The sequence below is a fragment of the Protopterus annectens genome, chromosome 11.part0 (assembly GCF_019279795.1).
Source record: "Protopterus annectens isolate FY-2018-M chromosome 11.part0, PAN1.0, whole genome shotgun sequence".
Lineage (NCBI taxonomy): Eukaryota > Metazoa > Chordata > Ceratodontiformes > Protopteridae > Protopterus > Protopterus annectens.
This window is the reverse complement of record NC_056745.1, coordinates 100,953,004-100,978,729: the sequence shown is the minus strand read 5'-3', so window position 1 is coordinate 100,978,729 and position 25,726 is coordinate 100,953,004. Positions and strand designations below refer to the sequence as shown.

The following is a 25,726-nucleotide window of genomic DNA, read 5'->3' as shown; positions in this document are numbered from 1 at the left end:
CCTCTGTCAAATAGAACCATTGGAGTGATCCCTGGGGTGAATTTTCTATTTCCCATCCACTCATCAAGATTTCTCTTGAAGAGGGCCAGTGAGGTGTTCTGTTTGACATGTATGGGAAGTCTATTCCATAGCACGGGCAGTCTCTGGGTTATGAACCTGCCCCTCCAGCACATTCTGTTGATTGTGGTAATGAGGTTGAGGTCTCTGGAGCATGTGGTGTGGAGGGATTGGGATTTCTTTAGATGTAACATTTCTAACAGAGCTGGGTCAGATATGGCTTTGTAAGTCAAGCAGAGATCGCCTCTACGTAGGCAATATGAGACAGAGAATAGTTGGAGTTTTTTGAGTCTCTCCTTATAGGACAAGTGTTTAAGGCCTAGAATCTTCTTTGTGAGGTACTTTTGTGGCCTCTCCAGTTGTTGCAGGTGTCTAGTGAGGTACATGCCAAATGGGGCATTGTACTCTATGACTGGCCTAATGAGGGAAGAGTAGAGGGAGACAATGGCCTCTTTCTTCCTGGATGCAAAACCCTTAGTAATGAGATGTGCCACATAGAAGGACTTTCTGACCACAGTGGCAATGTGGTGGTCGAAAGAGCAGTTGCTGTCAATCTGTGTTCCCAGATCTCTTAAAATGCCTTCTGTGTTCAGTGGACTACTATCGATGTGGTAATTCATGGCAACTGGGTTTTTCCCAAAGGGGATGATGACACATTTTTTGACATTGAGCTTAAGGCTATGGTTCTGACACCAGTTGTTGATCTCAGTGAGGCCTTTCTGTAGGATGTCAGCATCACTTGGAGAGTTAATAATAGCTCCCAACTTGCAGTTGTCTGTGAACTTTGACAGCCAGAATCCCTTCGTGTTGGCCTGGACTTCAGAAAAGTATATACCAAACAGGAGGGGACCCAGGACTGAACCCTGTGGGACTCCACTCGTGACTGGTTGGCAGTCTGACTTGGAGTCAGCTTCTTTCACACTGTGGGTTCTATCTGTGAGCCAGTTTGCAACCCACCTAGTGATATAGGGGTTGATGCCTAGCTTACTGAGTTTTTCTATGATTCCTGAGTGTGGAATGGTATCAAAGGCCTTGGCCAGATGAAGGTAGGCTGTGTGAACCACCTTGCCTTCATCCACAGCTCTGGTGACTGACTCAAAGAAGTCGACCAAGTTGAGCAGGCATGATCCACCCTTCACAAACCAAACTGTGTGGGATCCAGAGTTTGGAGATTCCTTATATCCTTGTTTATTAGGTCCATGATGATGCGTTCCATAGCTTTGCATGTCAGACTCATTAGGCTAATGGGGCAATAGTTCCCAGGGTCTGTAGTTGCTCCTCCCTTGTGGAGAGGGATGACTGTAGCATTGCGCCATTCGGTAGGGACAAAGCCTGAGGTGAGGCTGTGATTTAACAGGGCACACAGGTGAGGTGCCAGTTCACTCTGCAGTTCATGTAGAACACAGCCAGGAATATTGTCAGGTCCCATAGAAGCTGTAATCTTGGCCTTAGACAGTGCTGTTGTAACCTGTGCAGCAGTAATGCTGGGTGCCTGGCAATCTACTGTTAATGTGATAGGTCCTTTAGGAGGGGAGAGAGGGGTAAAGTTGGCACTGAATCTGTCGGCCAGTATACTGGCAATATCTGTTGGCTTGGTATAGGAGGTACCATTGTGCAGTAGCTCAGAGCAAATCTGGTATTACCATGGAGATTCTTTACATAACTATAAAAGGCCTTGTGGTTGTCTTTACTATCTGCAGCAATTCTGTTTTCGTAGCTAGCTTTAGAGGATTTGATGAGGGATCTCAACTTTTTGTTGAGGCTGATAAGGGAGTTTTTCCAGTCTTGAGATTTCACCTTATTCTGCAGCAGTTTCCTCCTTCTGTTGTAGAGTTTGTTTATGACAGGGGACCACCAGATTGGCTTCCTATTTTTGGAGGAGAGCATCTTGGTTCTATAGGGTATGGCGAGATCCATGCATTTGTGTACGTGTTCGTACAGTGCATTGGAGTATAATTCAGTGGTCATGCAACTATTCTGCATTTGCATGGGTGCCATGAAGTTAGCCACCTCTGTTTTTAGGAGCCCAAAGTTAGCTTTGGAGAAGTTTTTCATGGTAGTTACTTTTGTGGGGGAGGTGAGAGAGATGTGGATTTCCAAGATGATTAGTTTGCGGTCGAATCTAACCAGGGAAGAGTTGACTATTGGTGTAGAGCAACAATCACCCATCTTAGTAATGACCAGGTCAAGGATGTTGCTACCTCTAGTGGGGGTAAGAACGAACTGGTCCAGGGCATTGGAATTAATGAATTCCAGAAAACATTGGGCAAGTGTATTAGTACATCAGTAGTTTTCCCAGTTAGTGGAGGGGTAGTTGAAGTTGCCCAGTATGAGAGTGTTAGGTTGGACCCTAATATTCTCCAGAGTGATTAGGAACATGGAGTGTGAGTCTTGGGAAATGATTGGGGATCTATAGCAGGCTTACGACCTGAATCACTGTCTTACCCAGTGTTAGCTGCACCTGATGTTTCTCTGATGCGTTATGTTGGGCTACCAGTCTGGAGGTGTGCATATCCTTTATGAATATGGAAACACCACCGCCTTTGGAGCTTCGCTCCAAGTTCTGAAGCCGAAAGGTGTGGAATGAGTTATAGCCTGGTAGTGCAGCGGTGCTTTCTGCTACTTTGAACCAGGTCTCTGTTACAGCACAAATGTCGATGTTGTCCATTTTAAGGAGTGCTTCGAGTGAGTGCATTTTGAAATTTAGACTTCTAGCATTGAGCAGCATGACCCTCAGATTGCATTTGTCTGCAGCTGTTACATTGGTAATTTGGTCTTTTGAACACCACCTAAAAAGGCACTATAGGGGTGGCAAGAGCCTTGGCCAGTATCTGGAAGCCGAGGGATGACAGATGCAGGCCATCTCTGACAAAGCATCGAGGTCCTGTCAATTGGTTTACCTTCATAACAGCAAAACACAGTGGTGCGATTGCTCATATGAGCGAATCGTAACCACGAAACTTAAAACAGCGACTGTTGTAAATGTTCGAAAATCAGCAAATCGAAAAGCCGATTCGCTGATTTTCGAACATTAATGTCAAAATAAAAATTAGATAAAGTGTAATGCAGGGGGACAAGCCCCACTTGATTATTCTAACTCCGAGATCGCACTACAGTGGGGAAGAAACCATTTCTCAATCCCCACTATAGTGCAATCTGCCCCAGAATGTCGAATGTGCAGTGAGCGAATCTCACTGTGCATTCGCTCATTGCACATTAGAACCTTTTTCCATTCAGCGTTTGCAAACTTTGTAAACTGCCTTTCAGAAAATTACTGTTCGCCCATGTGCAATACGCACATGTAAAGGTAAACCCTGTCAATCATTTCATCCCAGGCAGACAGATAATGGATCCCCTTAGAATGACACCAGAAACTTAACCAGTTGTTGAAATCAGTCATTTTGTGCTTGTACTGTGGTATCATTCTGGGTGATGGTAGGATGATGCTCAGGGCTAGGGTCATACCCGCCTGGGCTACATAATCCGAGAGCACCTCCATGTCTCTGTCTCTTTTCATGTAGTCCAGGGAGGTACGTCTCAGGTCAGTCACATCCACATGTACAATGACAGAGTCATATTTGTACCTGTTGTTGAGGGACCTGAGTGCATGCGTTATATGGTGGATCCTGGCACCTGACAGGCAGCTGACTGTTACTTTCTCCTTATTCAACCTAGTGAGTGGGACATCAGTGTGCCTCACTATCGAGTCACCTATGACTACCGTGTTGGGCATGCTGTTTTGCCTTAGGGGCTTTGGTTGAGTGACACACTGTTTAGGAGAGTTATGTGTCTCGTGATTAGTGTTGTGTTGTGGTGGTCAAGTGCGTTTCTGCCTTGGAGGTCTCTGCTGTTTGGCTAGATTTTTATTGAGAGCCTCCACAAAGGTGGGTGTGTGGTTTGTGTTTTTATGTGAAGGCAGTGCTGGTGTGTGTTTTGGAGGGTTATGTATTCCATGTGGTGTGGTGTAAGTATTGACCTTCTCCTCCTGACCAGCTATTCCGGTCTTGGCTGGAGAGTGCGTGGCTTCCAATTTGGATATATAAGTGCATCTCTCACAAGTCTGAGTGTTGGGAGGTAAGAGAAGAGGGTTATGACCTTGGCTGCCTCCCTCTCTCCAGGATGGGTGAACTGACATGGTCAGTCATTTTCACCTCCACCTTGCATGCACCCCCTCCAGAGTACATGCAGCTAGTTAAACACATGTCATCTGGGTCACAGTCAAAGCTTTATTTCTCTGAACCAGATTCATGCTGTGTGCATGTTCTGAGGGCTCAGTGGGATTGTGTTTGTGTTAGATTCTTCTACTCTTTAATGGGGAGTTACCCCTTCCTCGTCATTGTGCTACTTTAGAGTAAGAATATACAGGTAAGGGGTTGAGGTCTAGCAGGTGGCAAGTTCAGAAAGAGAGGAATGGTGCAAAGGATTAAGGTTATGAGGTGTTACCGAGCTGCTTCATGTAGCCAAAGGCACAAGGTTTAATTCCTTTTTTCTCCATTTGTCCAATGTGTGACCCCAATAAGCCACTTAAACAAAAAGTTTTCCTGGGTCACCTATGAAAAGCGACACTTATGTCCAGTTGGCTTATGTGGTACACAGATGTGTAAAATAAACTACTGTGCATGGATGACTTGTAGATGAAGATGTTCATCGTGTTTCACTGTTGCAGTCATTACAAAGCCCTGGTCCGGCGTCGGTTGCTGTCGCCTCTTCCCTGACGTCAGTACGCCAGGGGTATAAAAGATGCAGCCGACGCCATTTTCTTCAGTCTTTCTTGCCGCGCGGTTACCGAAGCAAAAGCAGTTCGCAAGTGCCGGTCGGCCGACTCCTGAGATTTTCGAAATTGAATTTCAGATCCGAAGTCTTCAATAAAGCTAAGTACCCTGTTGGGGAAACTTTTTTCTTGCTCCAGACCGATGTCAGAAAAAGTTAACAATTGTATTTCTTGTGGGAAGCAAATACCTCATAAGGATTTTCATTCTTGCTGTATTCCTTGCCTACGCCCTGACCACGACGTTGCTAGTTGTCGGTTTTGTGCTAGATTTAACCAATGCACTATTAAGTGTCGGTACGATTTTGATTTTCATTATTTTGGCAGAAGGTTTAACTATATAATGCCGTCGGAACAACTGACCACCGGAATTCATAAAAAACGCAAGGATAAAGACAAAGACAAGCATCCGAGGTCCAAAACTGACGACGAAGCCTCTTCTAGACCAGTCGCCGGTTCGCCGGTGCTCAGTGAGGCACTTTCGCAGCCCCTGACACCAGCTACCTCAGAGCCACAGGCCGCCTCCAACTCCCACGTGGAGACAGCTAGGCCTCTGGATACTCAAGGTATTGGCCCTTCGGAAATTAATCCCTAAGATGGGTCCGGAGCCACTGAGCAGGCATCAGCTTCTGAGGGTGTCTTCAGACCTACATAACTTTATATAAAGCCTACTTCAGCATCCAAGACAAAGTCTAAAACAGTTTTAAAGACAAGGAAACCAGTACAGCATTCTCCAGCACAGACTTCTATGCCTAAGAAACAGATGATCAAAATGGCCGAAGACCTAATTACTTTGATCAGGGGTCCCCATCCCCCTCCTGATAAGAGGCCTAGGCAAGACACTGAATATGATTCCTCTGATCAGGTTTCCATTTCCTCTGATTCCTCTTCTGAACAGGGATATTCTGTTCCTCCCTATGAGGATTCTGATGCTGAAGATTCTATTCCTTCAGCTTCTCCTCCTGAGGACTATTCATTTTGGGAAACCCTGCATACCATGAGGGAGCATTTCCACTGGGAGAGCCAAGATTATTCCGATTCTAAGAAAAGACTGAGAGACTTTCTTTTACTTCCTCAGCACAGACCTCTTGCAATTCCCCCTGTTCTAGACATAGTAGATGATGCATTTTCAGAGTCTGGCCTGTCTCCAGACTCTTTACCTCCTGCTCCTGTTAAGCCGGACAGATACTACAGGGTTCCAGACTCCCATAAATTTCTTTACAAAAACCCTGCTGCTGACCCAGAAACTATCTCACAGGGTCCCAAAGGGGTCAAGGCTGCTTCTGCTAAAAACCCTGTCCCCTCAGATAGAGATTCTAGGGCTTTCGACAGATGGGGAAAAAAAGTTTACACTTCTGCTACCTTGGCTGTAAGGGCTTTAAATTGTCAATTTCATATGCCCAAATATCAGCAATACTTAATGTCTTTGTTAAAACAAAAAATGTTGACAAATTCTGAATGTTCTGAGAACAAAGATTTGCAGGATTTATTGCATGCAGCTGAACAAGTGGGAAAATATACTTTGCAATGTGGCTATGATTCACTGGAGGCCTCATGCAGGGCCGCTGTTACAGGTTCTGTTATTAGAAGGCATGCTTGGTTAAAGGAACAGAATCTGCCTGATCATATTAAAGCAAAATTATTGGATGCTCCATTACAGCATGATACTTTGTTTGGTGTTAAGGCAGAAGAGGTGTTGAAGAAAATGGAGGATAAGGCTAAATCTATGCAGACAGTAAAAGATTTCTTACAGGTACAGCCACCCAGATTTAGCAGGAACTGGCCCTCTAACAATTGGTCCTTTCCAGTGTCAGACAGACCACAAAGAGGCAGATTCAGATGCCCTAGAGGCAGGTAACAACCCCAGGGCTCATACAGGCCCAAACAATGGGGTGCTTCTACCTCCAAAAGTGGAGAAGATAAATCGCAGCCTTATAGAAAACAGCCCCAATGACTTCTCTCTGCCAATGCCAAGCACTTATTTTTTGGCAGCACCCTTAGGGGGAAAGCTAGCACTTTTTTTCACAAAACTGGCACAAGATAACCCAGGACAAATGGGTCCTAAATATAGTCTCTCAGGGCTACAGGTTCCATTTTCACACCCTTCCAAAGGCAAAAGGTATGCCAGACCTGCCACACAATCAATGGGCAGAGGAACAAAAACAAGTTTTATCTCTCATGGACATGGGGGCTATTCAGCCAGTGCCACAACAAGAGCAGGGACAAGGATTTTACTCAAGACTTTTCTTCGTACCAAGAAAGGACAAAGCCTGGAGACCAATTCTGGACCTGTCTATTCTAAATACTTTTCTGGACATCCCAAAATTCAAAATGTTGACTCTACAGCAGCTTCTGCCCATGCTGGACAAGAAGGCTTGGCTTGTAACTTTGGACCTCAAAGAGGCATACCTGCATGTCCCAATCAGACAATCTTGCAGAAGATACCTCAGATTCATAGCTGGCTTAATGCACTACCAATTCTCCGCACTACCCTTTGGCTTATCTGCTGCGCCCAGGGTCTTCACAAAATGCCTGGCACCAGTAATTGCATTTTGCAGACAAAGAGGAATTCAAATATATCCCTACTTGGATGACTGCCTTATTCAAGCAAAGACCAAAGATATTCTACTACAGCATCTGGCGTTTGTAAATAGATTACTAATTTGCCTAGGGTACACAGTAAACAAAAATAAATCAAAACTAGTACCCTCTCAAGAGATAATATTCCTGGGTGCAAGCTTAAATACAACTGCCCAGATGGCTTATCTCACGCCAGACAAACAAAGGCAGCCGACTTCTTACTTCAAAAACATGGCAACGAAGACCCAGTTATCTGCAAGAAAAATTCTGCAGGCTCTGGGCTACATGGCATCCTGCATTCTACTAATTACATATGCAAGACTGCATATGAGGAAACTACAATGGTATCTAAAAAGTGTTTGGACTCAACATTGCCACAGCCTGGAAACAGTAATTACTCTCATTCCCTGCCTGCAACAGGAATTTCAATGGTGGGCACAGGCCTGTCACCACAACAAGAGACAGCCATTCACCTTACCCACTGCCAGGCAGACACTAACAACAGATGCATCAGATTATGCCTGGGGGGCGCACATAGCAGGAAAATGTATTCAGGGCACATGGACCACAAACCAAATGCATCTTTATATCAATCAAAAAGAGATGCTAGCTGTACAAAATGCCCTGACAGCCTTCAAGGACCTACTTCATCCAGGACAACTGCTGATAAAGATGGACAATACTACAGTCATGTGGTACATAAACAAGCAAGGGGGCACACATTCCTACCCCCTCTGCAGGCAAGCCATGACTTTGTGGAACACAGCATTGACTTATCAAGTACATCTGCAAGCACAATTCCTGCCAGGAAAGACAAATACTTTGGCAGACGAACTAAGCAGAAACCTCATGGATCCTCACAAGTGGAAACTAGATCCACAAATCTTCAACATGGTAACAGGGAAATGTGGATGCCCAGACATAGATCTATTCGCCTCCCCTTACAACTGCCAGCTGCAGAGATTCTGTACTCGGACTTATCACAAGCAAGCATGGAAAGTGGACGCCCTTTCATTCAGCTGGAAAGCCCTTACAGTATATGCCTTCCCTCCTCTGCCTCTCCTCTCCAAGGTACTCCTAAAGGTCAGACAAGAGAAGCCAAAAATGATACTGATTGGCCCAGACTGGCCATGCCAGCACTGGTACCCAATCCTAAAGAGCTTGTCTCAAGGCCCAGCCTGGACATTGCCTCTTAATACCTCATTTGCTGACCCAACAGAACAATCAGATCCTGCACAGCCAACTCAGAACCCTAAATCTGGCTGCATGGCAGATAATGTAATCATTCACAACACTCCTCTCTCTAAAGCAGTTAGGGATGTTATTTTGGAGGCCAGGAGGCCCAGCACCAAAAAATCTTATGCAGAAAAATGGAAGAGATTCTGTGCTTGGAACCAAGCGCAGGGAATTGACACGCTTGTACCAAATATTCCTTAGATTTTGCAATATCTAACTGAGATGCTGGACAAAGGCCTATCATTCTCATCAATTAAGATCCATGCCTCTGCCATTTCAGCTCATTACAATACGGACCCACCTATTTTTTCTCATCCATTGCTAAGACAGTTTCTCAGAGGGGCCAAAAACATAAGACCTCCAAGGAGAGCTCCAGTACTTGCATGGGACCTCAATTTTGTCTTGGAAAAACTCACACTGCCTCCTTTTGAGCCAGCCAATACAGCAGAGATAAAATACTTGTCATGGAAAACCGCTCTTCTCCTAGCAATAACTTCAGCAAGAAGAGTCTCAGAGTTACATGCACTAATGGCTGTGGAACCTTTTATTATTTTCCATCAGGACAGGGTTTCTCTAAGGACAAACCCGACATTTATGCCTAAGGTAGTGTCCAGTGTGGCTCTTAACCAAACCATACATTTGCCTACCTTTTATCCAAACCCACAGAATAAGGGGGAGAGACTTCTGCATTCTTTGGACATACACAGACAGCTACGCTTTTACTTGGACAAAACTAAAGCCTTCAGAAAGACTGTGCAACTCTTAGTGGGATATGCTGCAGGATCGCAAGGAAAAGCCATTTCAAAGCAGACTATTTCAAAATGGATAGGCCATTGCATTTGTTTCTGCTATTCACAGCATGGCAAATCAGTGCCCAAGGGCATTAGGCCACATTCTACCAGAGCAGCAGCCACTTCAGCAGCCTTCCTCAGAGAAGTACCAACCAAGGACATTTTGGAGGCTGCAACCTGGACTTCAGTGCACACTTTTACAAAGCACTACCATTTACCTCTCTACTCTAAATCCAGAACAGGCTTTGCCACTGCAGTTCTGCAGGGCCTCATAGCCACTCCAAACTCTATTTAGGCCCAGCCACCCAACCTCAGCTTTGGGATTCAACCCAAGTGTAATGACTGCAACAGTGAAACACGATGAACATAGTACAGTTGTGTACCTACTATAAATGTAGATGTTCGAGTGTATTCACTGTTGCAGTCCAGGTTACCCTCCCACCATCCCCCTTTTTTCTTTGGTGGGACTTATCTGTACCTCTCTATTCTATACAACCTATGTGGTGTATTTGCTTGTAGATGAAGGTTATGTGCATTCTTTTTTATGATCATGATATTTACAGCCTACCCTTTTGGGGGCACCTGACATCTGGGGCAAGAAAAACTGAAGAAAATGGCGTTGGCTGCATCTTTTATACCCCTGGCGCACTGACGTCAGGGAAGAGGTGACAGCAACCGACGCCAGACCAGGACTTTGGAATTCAGGCCGACTGCGGGTAGCCTGCCAGCAGGATAACCGTTGTGTAATGACTGCAACAGTGAATACACTCGAACATCTACATTTATGGTAGGTACACAACTGTACTTTACTGCAGCACTGCTGTTTTGGTAAAATTGCTAAGTGGCCATTTCTGTGATGTCTTTATAGCTGGTTGACCTCGGCAACTGTGTTGCAATGCAATATCAAATACAATGAGTGGTGCGTTGCATTTCGTTTTTGAAATGGATTAGCACTGTTTGAAATGCTAATTTATTCATTTGCATATATTAGACATACCAAAAGAATGCTTGGTGAACAGAAATATTTTCATTGTACAACCTTCTACTCCAACATCTGTGAATCAAGTTTCTGTCTTTCTTTTTCACCGATTGCTTTTTCTGTGTATGTGTATATGAATCCCACTCAAATTATGCTCAATAAAACTACACTTGGTATATTGAAAGATGTTCACTAGCATAACCTCTTTTGAGAAGTCTTATGTTGATAAATATAGCTTCAACATTTGTTTTCACAAATACCTGTTAGCACTGATTTAAACAAGTTCCCAGCCAGTAGAAAACAGTTCCACATTGCTGGATTACAGTCTTTTTAGTCTTTCCCTTTCTCCCTGTCTCTCTCTCTCCCTCTCTGTCTCTCTCTCTCCCTCTCTGTCTTTTTCTCCACAGATAGACAGTTGCTCTGTCTTTGCTTAAACCATGCAGATTCATGTCCTGCTCAGCCTTCTCAGAACTTCTTGAATTGGAATTACAAGGCAAGGGGATAATTCCCATACCACATCTAGACGGGGGAGCTATGCCCCTTTGTAATGCTTTCCTTAGCATAATCAACTCTGAGGTTTCTGAACCTTAGTGAAAGGGAAATGTCATCGATTCACAGAACCTTGGTACAAAGAAAACACTCTCAGTTACCAAAGACCATGGATTTCAAATGTATTCACCCTTGACTGTACTGTCTATGTTGCTTTTCTGGGGATCACAATTGTGATCCTCACATCTTCAACAAGACTTCTAGGAGGTTTAAAATTTAATTTTATCATTCATCATTGACTGTCATATATGTTAGATGATGCAGTATGCTGCTCTCAGATGAGTTGCTTATTTGTCTAGCCATTGTATATGTCAACAGCAGAACTTCTGTCCCTACTCTGCTCTCTGTCTTTCCTCTAGCATCCTTTACTTTCTGTTCCAATAATTTATGTATTTTTCTAATTCATTTAGAAAAATAGTTGGTTCCTCATCCTCATTACATCATGCATTTCCAGTACAGAAATCTATTAACACCCTCTCAACCTCTTTGAACCCAAAAAGAGTGCCTATTAGTTTCTTTTCAGTGCTTTCTGTCATAGTATTTGAAATCTTTAGAGGTGAGCATTCTTTTAATGTTATATAAAGTTAGCAGATTCACAGCAGGCTCTTGGCGGAAGTTAAAGTTCTTGACTTCTTGTGCTGATCCTCAGTTCTGCGTTATAATCATTATGCACGTCTCCATCTCCTGTGTCTGCCTTATTTGACATCATAAATGGGCAGTTTATATGGGGTGTCATTTTCATTATTTATTTATTTATTTGTTTGTTTGATGTATTTCTTCTTTTGCCTGGTTCTTGAAGTTCACAATATAATGAAAGTGTTGGGCTTTGGGGCTTTCAACTGTATAGTTCCAGTACTCCAAAATATAACGCAAAGGTAAGAAGTGTAGAGATTAAGGCTATGAGCTGTTAATATGCTGCCCCCAGTAGTTCAGGTTCTGATTCTGTCAGCCTCCATTTGCCTTCTGTATGACTGTGAGAAAGATACCTGACCTTTACAATTAAGCACCACTTGCTTAAGTTGTTAAGGTAGTGTCTAGGGCTAGGTAGTAAAATCTGCCTGTACTCTCTAGAAATGACAGCAGCAGAACAAAAGATCTGTTTCTGCTTGCTGAACATAGGAATAAGTTGTCCCATCCTCTAATAAATGTAGAAACTAACTGGAATAACAAGATGCGTCGTTTGTCTGCATTTTCTGAAGGATACCAACTCTGAAACTCAAATGTATGTCATTATTTAGTGACTTCAATTATCAGTGGTTTATCCTAAAACCACAGATTTTATGAAGAACAAACCAAAGTATATGAAGCAATAACTTGGATGTTCTGCGAAAATCTGGACTATTGAGAGGTATGGAAGGTGAGTGTAACTGTAACAGATCGCATTGCAGTGCCTTTCTGACAGTGAACGCTGAGTGTTTTATGGCATTTTAAAGCAGGAAAAATACTTAGCATTTTTTTTTCTGTTTACCTGTATTGTACATGGAGCACATAAAGTTCCATGCTCTACAAATAATTATGATCCTGTCACCCATCATAACTTTTAAATTATGTGTTCTTGCCATAGATTTGCTCAAGAGGTGAATTTCTTGACATCCACGTCTCAAACGCATAATAAGACTGTTACAATTTTCTGTGTTCTGTCTGTGAAAGGTCTATGGGTGTCAGTGAATGGACCATGATTAGTAAAATCTCCTAGTTAATCTATTTATAGTTATAGCTCTTAAGAAAGAACTTCAGTTATTTTTTAATTTAAAATATCGCTTTCTTCTTCAAGCCTGATCAAACATGTGGTTATTTTTAGGCTGATTTAAACTTTTGTCATATAATTTCTGACTAGCAGAATGCATAACATCACTAGGCCCAGTTACCAGTTATCGACTATCGACCTATTAGCCTGACGAGCCTGGTCTGCAAGGCCATGAAACGTATCAACATGGAACTCATAAACAAAGACATTGGTAACCTCCAAACTCTGGATCCCACCCAGTTTGGGTTTGTGAAAGGCAGATCATGCCTCCTGAACCTGATCGACTTCTTTGAGGCAGTCACCAAAGCCGTGGATGAGGGTAAGGTGGTTCACACAGCCTATCTTGACCTTGCCAAGGCTTTCGACACCATCCCCCATTCTGGAATTATAGCTAAACCCACTAAACTAGGTATAAATCCCTATGTCACAAGATGGGTTGCTAACTGGCTCACTGACAGAACCCACACTGTGAAAGTTGCAGACTCCAAATCTGACCTCAGTGACAAGTGGAGTACCACAGGGTTCCGTCCTGGGACCTCTCCTGTTTAGTATCTACTTCTCTGAAGTACAGGATAACACAGAAGGCCTCTGGCTAATGAAGTTCACAGATGACTGCAAACTAGGAGCCATAGTCAAGTCCCCAAATGATGTGGACATCCTACAGAAGGGCCCCACTGAGACAGATGCCTGGTGTCAGAGCCATGGCCTCAAGCTCAATGCCAAAAAGTGCAATGTCATCCCCTTTTCTAAAAACTCTGTACCCATGAACTACCACATAGGCAGCAATCTACTTAACACCCAATGCGTGATAAGAGACCTTGGGACCCAGGTGGACAGTAGTCTCTCCTTTGATAGTCACATCGCCACAGTAGTCAGGAAGTCCTTCTACGTGGCACACCTCATCATAAAAGGGTTCTCATCCAGGAAAAAAGAGGTCATTGTTCCCCTCTACTTGTCACTCATTAGACCCATTATAGAGTACAACGCCCCTTTTGGAATGTACCTCACAAGATATCTGCAGCAGCTGGAAAGGCCACAGAAGTACCTCACAAAGAGGATTACTGGCCTCAAACAAATGCCCTACACTGCCCACCTCAAAAAACTCCAGCTTTACTCTGTAGCATATCACCTACTCCGAGGTGATCTCTGCCTAACATATAAAGCTATGTCAAACCCAGAGCTGTTGGCAATGCTACACCTAAAGAAATCCCAATCCCTCCGAACTACATGCTCTAGGGACCTAAACCTTGTCACCACAATAAACAGGACATGCTGGAGGGATAGATTCCTGTCCCAGAGACTTCCTATACTCTGGAACAAGCTACCCATCTATGTCAAGCAAAGTTCTTCATTAGCACTCTTCAAGAAAAATCTTGATGAGTGGATGGGAAATAGGAAATACACCCCAGGGATCACTTCTGTGTCTCTGCTGGACTGTGGCACAGGAAAATAACTTTCTTGGGTGGCGTAAGCTATGGTACCTTGCTGGCTAGGCTTACGTAGGCCCTTCGGCTGATAGCCTAGTACCTACCTATGAACCTATGAACCAGTAATCCATTTTCAACCAACTAACAGACTATATAACTCATTAAAGAGTAACTGCTTTTAGTGAGCTAAACTCAAGCAATTTTTCTTTTCTTTAAGCATTCTTTGTACAATTCCTGTCCCATTTTAAATAGTTTTTCATTGTACACTTTACAAGTAATGTTTTTTATTGAAAGCACTTGTTTGCATATAATAATTCTGTATTAGCTCTTTGTAATTTTTCATTTAGTTGCATTGTGTTGTGATTCTGAGAATGCCGCAAAAGAAGTAGAGTTTACAAATATAAAAGGCAAAGATAACTTGTTATAAATTTAAGCCAATCCGATGTTATATATTTGGATTGGGTTTGCACAGCAGGTGTCCTGATTATATTTAGATATGATAGTACTTAGCATTTAGAGGACAATTTTCTGAGTAGCAAGTGTACACTGAAAGCATTTGGGGAGTCATAATATGGCAGTGCAGCAAAAAAGTGTAATCCTGAAGACTAAGATATAGCAGAATGTGATAGCCTTGTTTCTGTTTGTTATTTGTATTCCAGGATATGAGAGCATGATAACTCTTTCTCCATCCCCAACAACACCATCATGGCAGGGCAGAAGCATTGCCAGTTCTAAACTTCGGCTGCTAGAATTTTCTGCTTTTGTGGAGCATCAGCAAGACCCAGACATGGTATGGAATAATCTTTTTTTTTTTTAGCAATGCAACAAGTACACATTTTAAAAACAAATTTTAACAAGTAATCAGTGGAGATTAGTTAATACCAGTGTAGGCCAGAACAATGGATTGCTAAACTTATTTTTTTTTTCTATTAGCTGTGCCACCCCTCTAAATGACAGTTATCATTTTTTATAGCTTTCAGGGCTGAAATTTATGGGGGATTGTATTTTTATGTGGCTTTATTATCTTTTTCTTCTTGCTTTAAATGTATTGATTTGTTGTAGTATTCAATAAAAAACACTCCAGAAGCAGCTTATAGTTTATTGCATCAAACATCTTCATGAAGTCAAGAAAATGGGTTTTAAAAAGACCTCTGTTAGGACATATGTTAGTTTCACTACAACTTATAAATGTTATTATATCAAATAAATAAACATATTTGCATAAACGTAATGATACCAGTTTCACAAGTATTGGGTAAGAAAGAGATGACTGTAATTTATATTTACACATAGATTTTCGGTTTTGAGAGCTTTGTTGCACATACATTATATTCATTGCTTCAGTGAGTTATTAAGATAAATAGATGAATAGTCATATTATAGTAGCTGTTGCAACGCTGGCATCATCAGTGCTAATACATTTCTGCTATTCTTTGTTTAAAAGTTAATACCATTGTTAAAAATGATATAATGTGTTTAGTTTAAAATTGTTGCTGTTGAATTTAAAAGGTTTTATGTAATAGCTGTGGAATTTAGCTCCTCATCATGGCTGACTGATTGTTAAATTAGAACAAGTAGGTGGCAATAGATATATAAAAAAATATGTCTAAACATTTTTTTTTCAGAATAGATTCTTCAAAATATTTTAAACAACAATACAGATGTAAGCCTTATCCCATGCAGTAAACTGGACTGGGTGGCATATGCTACAGTGCTAGGTTGAAAGTTCATGAAAAGTAAGCATGAAGTATGCAACCAGGTGTTGCCATCTGTGTACATTTAAATCTGCCTCCTCTTAAGATAAACTGTTGGCCTAGTTAAGAACAAAAAACAAAAAGGATGCTTCTGGAACTGTATGACTTTGTGTTTGTTAAACTTGTTTGCTGTGTGTAAGCTGTAGTGTACTTCTGACAAAGTCTTTCAGAAATTCCAAAACTGAAGAATGAGGTGTGCTCACCTCACTATCTTTACTGTAAGTGCACTGTGTATGGCACTCACATAGCATGCGTCTAGTTTAACTCCCACTCTTAAAGAGACATAGCTCAATATCCTATGTCCTCCCCCCAGTTTTGAAGAAGATGTTATACTAGGAATATTTAGTAAATATATTGAGTTGCCTAGATCCATGTTGTAGGAGAATAAAGCACCAAGTGCACACCAGATGTCCTGAATTTGATTAGTGTCTCACTGGAAGACCTGAGCGTCAGAGATGGGAGTGAGTGGCTTACATCAGCTTCCCCATTCTTCAGTGTCGAATATGGCTAAACACATTGCAGTGCTGACCACAGACAACAAGCAGGTGTACTGCAAGATGCAGCTGGGATCGGATCATAGTGGCATATAAACCAAAAAGCATAACATGTGGAGGCATACCTGCCTATTAAGCAACAGACTAGGCCTAGTCACTGGTTGCTGAAGTGAGGGAGGGTTAGTGGGCTGGTTGGGTAAGGTTACTTGTATGACTACATGGCTGTAGCAAGCTTTCCCACTCTCTCTTGGATCATCTCTCACATCCAAAGGGAATGAAGGGACCAGTAGGCCTCATACTCTAGCCAGAGAATGAAAGGGCCATAAAGCACTCACTCCATCTGATGAATGAATGGGCCTCACCCTTCATGAAGAGAATGAATAGGCTACTTGGAGCTAGGAAGGGGAGTTATCAAGCAGTTCATGCAGAGTAAAAAAATGTGCTGAGATATGTTAGGTTTGTTGCATGTACACAGATATTTCAATAATCTACACTTGCAGTATTTCTAACTTGTCATATGCATAACCACAACAAGATACTTCACATAAAGACATAGTTCATTACTTTATGAAGAACATTCTCTGTATGTCTATGTGACTTCTTGATGAGTTTACCATGTCTCAGGTACTAATGATGCTGTAGTTGCTGTGGATATTGCTGATACTGCTGTTAAACATTCATTAGATGACGTTCTGCACTGCACTCCACTTTTTCCTTTGAGAATTATGTGGTTATGAACCTAGCTCAGTCACACAGCTTTGCTGTAGAGTTTTTGTATTCTGAGTTTGAGTACTCACACTTTCAAACTCTTTTTAATCCTACATATTACATTAAAGGTAATATTTGACTGTTCATTCTATGTGAAGGTGGTAAAACCTGAAAATGAATACTCAAATTTTCAGTCTGTATGGTAACTTCCTCATATTCTTCACTTTTCTGTTTAGTATAGATGTATAGGACTTCTATATACTCATGAATCTAACCCCATAACATAATGCAATCTTGACTACACTGTTTTACCTATTATATTTGTTTCAGTTTGGACATATTGCTCTCTTTTCAAGACCAATATCCTTACCTTATGTCCTTCCTTCAAAGTAAAGAGACATTGTACTCCTGAAATAACATAATTTTGGTCTGAATTCACAAATGTTTACTGCAATTTCCTTGTGGCAACCTTTAAATTTCTGAGACAGTCCTGCCATGGCCCCTTTGCAGAAAGATGTGCAGCACTGCATCAGGCTGTCTGTGGAACCATGGTACATGTTAAAGGGACAGTCTGGGGGACAGGCATATGCTAATTATCCAGGTGTTCTCTCCTCCAAAAACTGCCTCCAAGAAGGCATTTACACAATGAGAGATTCATATAAGTACTCAGCTATGTAGATTAGCACAGCTGCTTCTTGCACCTTACAGTAGTGAGCGTGGCTAAATGGCAGGGTTTGTCCATTGTAGTTCAATAAGTGCTGGGAAGTTTGATTGCAAGGAAGTGGTAACAGATGTGGGAGTGTGTGCATGTGAGAGTTTACATATGTGTCTGCTCAGTAGGGAGGGAGTAGGTTAGGTGTGTTTGTGTGTATGTGTGAATAGCAAAATGTGTATGTGGTTGGGGGTGTTGGGGTGTCTGTCATGCTTCCACACATGCCTAGATTATTAATCAGAGCTGTGACATTAAAGGGAACCACCAGGAAAGCCCCCTGAGTGGCATTTAAACAAAATGGAGATTGCGGGTGGGAGATTACTAGCCACTTGGGATAGTGAATATGGTGTGCCTTAAAGGCAAATATGGAACTGATAGACACAATGTATATGTATAGGACCTTAAAAAACATTAAAATAAATATCAAACCCTGTGCCCTCCCACAGAAGATATTAGTTCTCTGTGCCACCACTAGCCACCAGGGATAAAATATTACAATTAATAATACGTTAAAAAAATAATAATTGGAGGGGCGGGGTGAGATTTGAACCCTGCAATTTTAAACACACAAAACTCCTGCAGTAGCCACTGTACTAGTACAGCATGCTTTTTTGTTTGACATATATTGAGGATCTTGGGCATTGTGCTGTGCCTGCAACTTTTTGGGATGTGTGAGGAAAAGGAACAGGAAACGTGAAGCACACCTCTCAACTTCATAGTGGGAACAGAGTGGTTGCCCTAGCATGCATTTACTGAAATATATGGCATGTGAAACTCTTAATGTTCACAGGTTCATAGGACAATACTAGGCTATTGACCCGGAGGCTCTTTTAAGCCTAGCCAAGAATTTCACCCATGTTCCCACTATGTCAGCACCTGTTTTCCCTGTCCAGCAGGGACACAAGTGGGATCCCAGGGTTTTTTTCTGTTTCCCATCCAGTCGTCCAGGTTCCTCTTCAAGAGGGCTAGTGAGGTACACTGCTTGCCATGGAGAGGAAGTCTATTCCACAGATGGGAAAGTCATTGGCACACAAATCTATCTTGCCAACAAGTTCTATTAATGTCACAGACCAATTTGAGATCTTGCGTGCAGGTTGTGTGAGTGGAGTTTGACTTACGGATCTGCAACAACTCCATCATGGCTGAGTCTGAGATGGCCTTGAATACCAGACACAGGTCACCTCCGAGCAGTCTGTATGAGACTGAGTAGAGGGACAGGGTTTCTAGCCTATCTGTATAGGATAGGTGTTTGAGACCCTGGATTTTCTTGGTCAGGGACCTCGGTGGTCTCTCCATCTGCTGCATGTGCTTGGCAAGGTACACGCTGAAGGGGACATTGTACTTGATAATGGGTCTGATAAGGGAGAAGTACAGGGATGTTACGACCTCCTTATTCCTGGATGAAATACCCTTACTTATGAGGTGGGCCATGTAGAAAGCCTTCTGTACAACGAAGGCAACATGGTGGTCAAAAGTCAGGTTGCTATCAATCTGGGTGCCCGAGTACCTCATGACTGATTGAGTACTTAGTACTTTGTTATAAATGTGATAATTAGTGGGGACACCATTTTCCCCAAAGGGGAAAGTCATACATTTCTTGGAATTCAGTTTGAGGCCATGCTTCTGGCATCAGTCATTAGTTTGGTTAAGGTCCTCTTGGAGGATGTTCACATCACTAGGGGAATTTACGACAGTGCCCAGCTTGCAGTCATCTGCAAACTTGGTCAGCCACAGACCACTGGTTTTGGCTTGCACCTCAAAAAAGTATATCCCAAACAGTAGAGGGCCCAAGACCGATCTTTGGGGTACAGCCTTTTGTTACAGGTCTACTACTAGAGGTTGCTTCCCCCTATTTTGACCGAGTTGGTTCTATCAGTGAGCCAGTTAGCTACCCATCTGGTAACATATGGGTTGATTCCTACCTGGGAGAGTTTATCTTTTATGCCCGAGTGGGGAGTAGTGTCAAAGGCTTTGGCTAGGTCAAGGTAGGCGGTGTGCACTGTCTTGTCCTCATCCATGGCTTTGGTGACTGTTTTGAAGAAGGCAATCAAGTTTAACAGGCATGATCTCCCTTTGACAAAACTAAATTGTGTGGGATCAAGCGTTTGGAGGTTGCCAATGTCCTTGTTTATAAGGTTCATGATAATGTGTTCAGTGGCCTTGCAGATCAGGCTAGATAGGCTGATGGACCTGTAATTGCCAGGGTTGGTGGATGCTCCACCTTTGTGCAGAGGGATGACAGTGGCTGTCCTCCATTCTGCTGGGAGGAAGCGGGTGCACAGACTTTGGGTAAATAGGGTGCCTATTGGTGTTGAGAGCTCTTGCCTGAGTTCATGTAGGATACAGCCAGGGATGTTGTCAGGTCCCATAGAGGCTGTATTTTTTGCCTTTGAAAGGGCATTAATAACCTGCTCCCTGTTGATGAGGGGAGGGGACAGTGCTGGAATGTCCTGGTTTACTGATGGGGGGACAGGTGGATGACATTTTCACTGAACTTGTCTACAGCAGGTTGGCTGTATCTGTGGCATTTTTGTATGTGGTATTCTTGACCACCAATTCAATGCAGATTTGGGAGTTACCTTTGAGATTGCGGACATATGCGAAGAAGGCCTTGTGATTGTCCTTAGTGGATGTGGCCAATTTGGACTCGAAGTTAGCCTTAGAGGATTTCACCAGTGACCTTATTTGCTTGTTCAGCCAAAGGAGAGCTTGCTTCTAACTTGACACCTGCTCCTTCTTGATCCTGGACAGAATTTTTTTTCCTTTTATTTTAGAGTCTGTTTATTGTTGCTGCCCACCAGAGAGGTTTACTCTTCCTTGAGGAAGATGATTTAGTCCTGTCGGGTACTGCTGAGTCCACGCAGCTACATAGGTGCTTATATAGTTTTTTGGTGTAGGCTTGGACATTAGTGCTTGATTCAACTGAAGGGATGGTGGCTGTGAAGCTGCTTATACCTGCTGTCAGGAGGTTGTAGTCAGCCTTGGAAAAATTTTTTTGTTTGACCCTGGCAAGGGGTGGGACAGGGGAGATGGTAACTTCGAAAGTGATTGCCTTATGGTCGGATCTTACCAAGGAGGATGACACTGTAGGGGTGCTACAGTGGCTACTCATGTTGGTTAGTACCAGGTCCAGGTTATTTTCACCTCTTGTGGGGGTGTCGTCCAGCTGATCCAATGCATTGGCATTCACAAAGTTGAGGAATCTGTGGCCATTCGTGTTTGAGCTAGAACAGGTCTTCCACTCTATGGTTGGGGAGTTAAAGTTGCCCAGGATCAGGGTAGAGGGTTGAATCGTGATGGATTCAAGTAAGTCCAGATAGGTGGAGTGGGCCCATGAGTCATGGTTGAGAGTCTGTAGCTAGCTATGATTTGAATAGGTGTTTTGTCAGAAGTTAACTGCACTTTATTTATTTATTTTATTTATTTATTGTAATTTGTTAACCGGGTTCGTCCAACTGAGCCAGAGGCTCATTTTCACTGGAGACCCAAGGAGAAAAGCTCCATATACAGGTAAGAAATTACAAAAAATTGCACAAAGGGATATACTTAGTAAGAAGAAGTTATACATACAAGATAAACTCCACTATTAATACAGCTGAGTTCTAGTTGCAGAAAGATAGTACTGAACAACAATATATTCTGTATGCAAAAACATGTACAAGTAGCAGCAATAATCTCTAAGTACAATGGTATTTAGATGAACATGGTGTAGGTATGGAGACACTTGGAGTATCTCCTGTGCGTCATACTGTTTGCCCAGCCTGGAGATGTGTATGTCTTTGATAAATATTGAAACTCCACCTCCTTTGGCTTTGTAGCCCTCTTTTTGGGGTCTGAAAGTATGATAGGACAAGTACCCTGGTAAGGCTGAGGTGTTCTCCCCAGCTTTGAACCAGGTTTCAGCAACTGCACAAATATCAGCATCTTCCAGGGTGAGGAATACTTGCAATGAGTGCAGTTTCTTGTTAAGACTCCTAGCATTTAGCAGCATGACCTTTAAATTTCATTTAGAAGTATTTTTCACGTTGGTAATTTTGTCCTCATGACTTTGCCTTAAAAAAGGCACTATGGGGGAGGCAAGAGCCTTTGCCAGAAGCCTAAAACCCAGGGGAGACAGATGAAGACCATCTTTGGCAAATTATCGTGGTCTGTCAGACATGTCCTCCCAGGCTGTCAGGTACTGGACCCCCTTGGAATGTCACCAGAAACTAAGCCAATTGTTAAAGTCAATCATCTTTTGTTTGTACTGAGGCTTCATTCTGGGTGATGGTAGGATGCTGCTTAAGGCTAGGGATGTACCTACCTGGGACACATATTCAGTGAGCTCAATCATGTCTGTCTTCATATAGTCCATAAAGGTATGTCTCAAGTCATTCATACCAACATGGACTATGACAATGAAAATACAGTTAAAACAGTGTAAAACAGTACAAAAACACAGTGAAACAGTAAGAAAAGCTTTATAACAGTATAAAATGTAGTAGATTAGATGTATAACACAACTATAAGTGTTACGAAGTGCAATTCAATGAAATGTAATAAAAAACTTATTCTGCTCTTGGAGCCTTAGGGAATTTCTGCTTTGTCACAGTGATGAATCACCACTCCTCAGCCTGGTAAAAACAAACCAATGGCTGACTGAAATCTTCAATGATATGTAAAGGCAAGAAAAGGTGAAAGTGAGGATGTTCAGACAACACAAAGACAGGTTTAGGGTCTGTGATATTTGTGTGTGTGTGTGTGTGTGTGTGTGTGTGTGTGTGTGTGTGTGTGTGTGTGTGTGTGTGTGTGTGTGTGTGTGTGTACATTTGAAAGTGTTAATTGTTTGGTGAAAAAGTGAACAAGGGGGAGGTATCAGTGTGGCTGCCAAAACTAACTACTACAGGAAGTGCTGATTTGCGTTCTGCAGTAAACTGTGATTCAGAGACATGCAAATTAGCCAATGATGATGTTATTTCCTTTGTGCGGCTAATATGTCTCTGAATTGCAAATTCATACATTGTGGAAGTAGGGCCTTTTTACCAAGGCCACTACAGCCCATTGTGGGGATTTTTATGAATCCTTGAGGGGGGGGGTTACACTGGTTCATGTTCATCAACTTCTACACATTGCTTGAATGTCCAATTGCTGCAGTAGCCTAAGCTGTATGGGTTATATCCTTCCAAGGATATAATGGCTGGCCAGCTTCCAAAACTAAGGGCCACCTTTCTGCATTCAGACCATTAGAAGCTCAAGCAGATAAAGGACAAAACAGCAGTCTGTATGTAAAGCCCTTCAGAGCTTTTCTGCACTCAAAGAGCACTTCTCTTGCAGACCTTTGAGGATCGTTGGTCAGCTAGTATTTCTCCACTGAATATCTGTTAAATTCCCTCCTGGGAGAAAGCCTTCCACATTTTATTTTTATGTCTAAAACAGGACTTTTACAAAAGAACTGTTTCTTTTTAGCTAAGTTTTACTGTTTTGGGACTGTCATGAGATATTTCTGCCAGCTGAACTATTATGGTATTTTCTGTTATTTCTGCAAATTATAACTTTTGACAAGCTTACTTTTTATTGATAATAACTGTATACATTATGGTTTTTGATACTGAGACAAGTGTGATTTGTGCTTGTCACTGTTATTTTTGTGAAAACACTACTTGTTTGATACTTACCTTTTTACTGACTGTTGCCGATATTGCTAGCCACATTTCTGGCTTCTTTCTTGGCTTAACTATGGAAGAGTTTACCAGTTCTTCACTTCTTCCTTCCTTTCTTCAGATAGAAGAAAAACAATTTATAAACAGCCTTTGCAGTTTCATCAGGCAGGCTGCTCTCCTCAGCTCTGGATGGGTGAACCTGCAGTGGCCATTTCAGGTTCCTCAGACCGCTCGTCTTTTTCCTTGGGTGTGCCTGGTTTAGTCCCTTCAGCTACCATGAACCAGGGGCTAGACATGCCCTCTGTTGTTGGAGTGTCCTCTGTGGGCATGAGAGAACCACTATTGTCAGTTTCAGAATAAGGGGTAGGGAACGTTTCGCTGGCAGGCCAAATTAAAATGCATGCTGTTCCAGTTAGGAGTCAGTCTCTTCTATGGAATTTCCTATTTAAAAGAACCAAAGTTAGACACTTATCTTTCCCTGTCTCTGTTTATTAACTTAGCCCAGCACTTTGTCCAGCCTCAACCCTTTATCTTCTGGTTTTACTGGTAACAGGTAAAAACATTCTTCCATTTCTGATTATTCCCACTGTAATGAACAAAGAATAGAATTTCAGGGAACTTTTTCAGTCATTTTACCTCAGGCATCACATTTTGATTCTGAGGAGAGTTTTTTCTTTTTTTTTTCCATGTGGAAGAAAGTTCCTTTTTTGAAAACATTTATAGAATGATTTTTTTCCCAGTGGAAACCAAATGACATTCCACTTTATTTCAAAATGTTATGATTTATCACATCTGGAAATTCTTCAGCTGTTCTTCATGTGCTTTCAGCTTTGCAAGCCACTAAAAAGCCAAGTAGATGGTATGAGACTTATCCGTTTTATAAGTACTTATTTTCTTTCCCAGATCTGACCCTGAAGTTATTTCCTTGCCAAATCATTCTGTGGCTAAAAATGCTAATCCCTCTCCCTGGGACAAGGATGGGAAATATTTTGATAAATTTAGAAAAAGAGCATTTTCTTCTACCACTCTATTTTTAGATTTCTTAATTGTCAAGCTAATGTTGAGTTTTTGATTGCCTCTTTTCCTTCTTCTGAGGGTAAACCCTCTCTAAATGCTTATGACTGTGCTGATGTTTCTTCCAGAACAGCAGCAGCTGGATCTATTATGATAAGATTTGCATGGTTGTGTTCTCTAAATGTGCCTGAAGGTGTAAAAGCTGACATTCTGATAGGGAAGAAGTTGTATACTGGCAATCTGCTGCTGCGGTCCTGAAAAAAAAGTGTGATGAGAGAGGAAAACTGATTCAAGGGATGACTCACTTTTTTCTGCCTTTCTTATCTAAATTTGTAAAATGTCTCATACATGTTTCAGGATTTTTTAAGCAAATTAAGCAGACTTATCAATCTTCAGGCAAACTTATATTCAAAATGTCAGCCCTACAAGTCTGACTGACTGTCTGCAAATCCCCACTCTCACCCTGGCAATCCTTAATTGTTCCCCTATTTCTGGATTTCTGTTTCTGTCTTTGACAGCAGTAGATTAGGTGTTCTGATGACTGTGGGTGTCCCTATCTCCTTTTTAGGGATTCCATCCTGTCATCATTCAAATAAAACATCTTTATTTCCCTGTTTTTCAGCATCTGCTGGCTCCAGGGGTAATAGAAATTGTCCCTTTCCTCACTTGCAGGGAAGGGTTTTTTTTTTATTCTCAGATGTTTCTGGGTCAAAGAAAGAAACTTCATTGAAACCAACCCTGGATTTTTCCTTTATCAACCAGTTTGTCAAAGTTCCAAATCTCAAAATGCTTCACCTTTTAGCTTTTTGGTAAACTTAGAGTTAAAATTATGTTACCATCACATTTCTGTAACCGCAGGATGTCCTTCTATTCTCTTGCTGCAGTATTCTTAGCCTGAGAGGTCTCCCACATGAAGGTGACCTAACACCAGCCAGTATACAAAAGTCTTATACTACAGTAGGGTATGTGGGACATCAGATATAGGCTGCTGTCAGACGTAGGCCATAAAAGCGACGTGCGCACATACCATCCTCAGAACTTTCCTACTGCCAGTCAGAATGCCATTCTAACCATTGGTCTGATCGTTTCAACATTTGTGACTTTAACCTTTTGTCAGACAAGTGATCTGTTGGGGAATATTTCTCTTACTACTGTTTTGGTTATGTCATCCAAGAAGGGGAAGTGCCAGTGTAGAAAACAGATTCCGCATAAGGACAGCCATTCACAGTGTCTCTTTTGTCTAGGCCCTAACCACGACCACAAGTCCTGTA

General features: G+C 42.2%; 1 protein-coding gene across 4 annotated transcripts in view; it reads left to right on the top strand.

Annotated features, from left to right (window-relative positions):
* LOC122815190 (transcriptional enhancer factor TEF-3-like) overlaps window positions 1-25,726 on the top strand; it is a 2,337,692-nt gene that overhangs the window by 1,914,833 nt on the left and 397,133 nt on the right. For all 4 annotated transcript variants that reach the window (XM_044087472.1, XM_044087473.1, XM_044087474.1 and 1 more), the window contains one exon: window positions 14,794-14,924. In XM_044087472.1, the coding sequence (XP_043943407.1) occupies window positions 14,794-14,924 (131 nt within the window). The remainder of the gene's footprint in view (window positions 1-14,793; window positions 14,925-25,726) is intronic.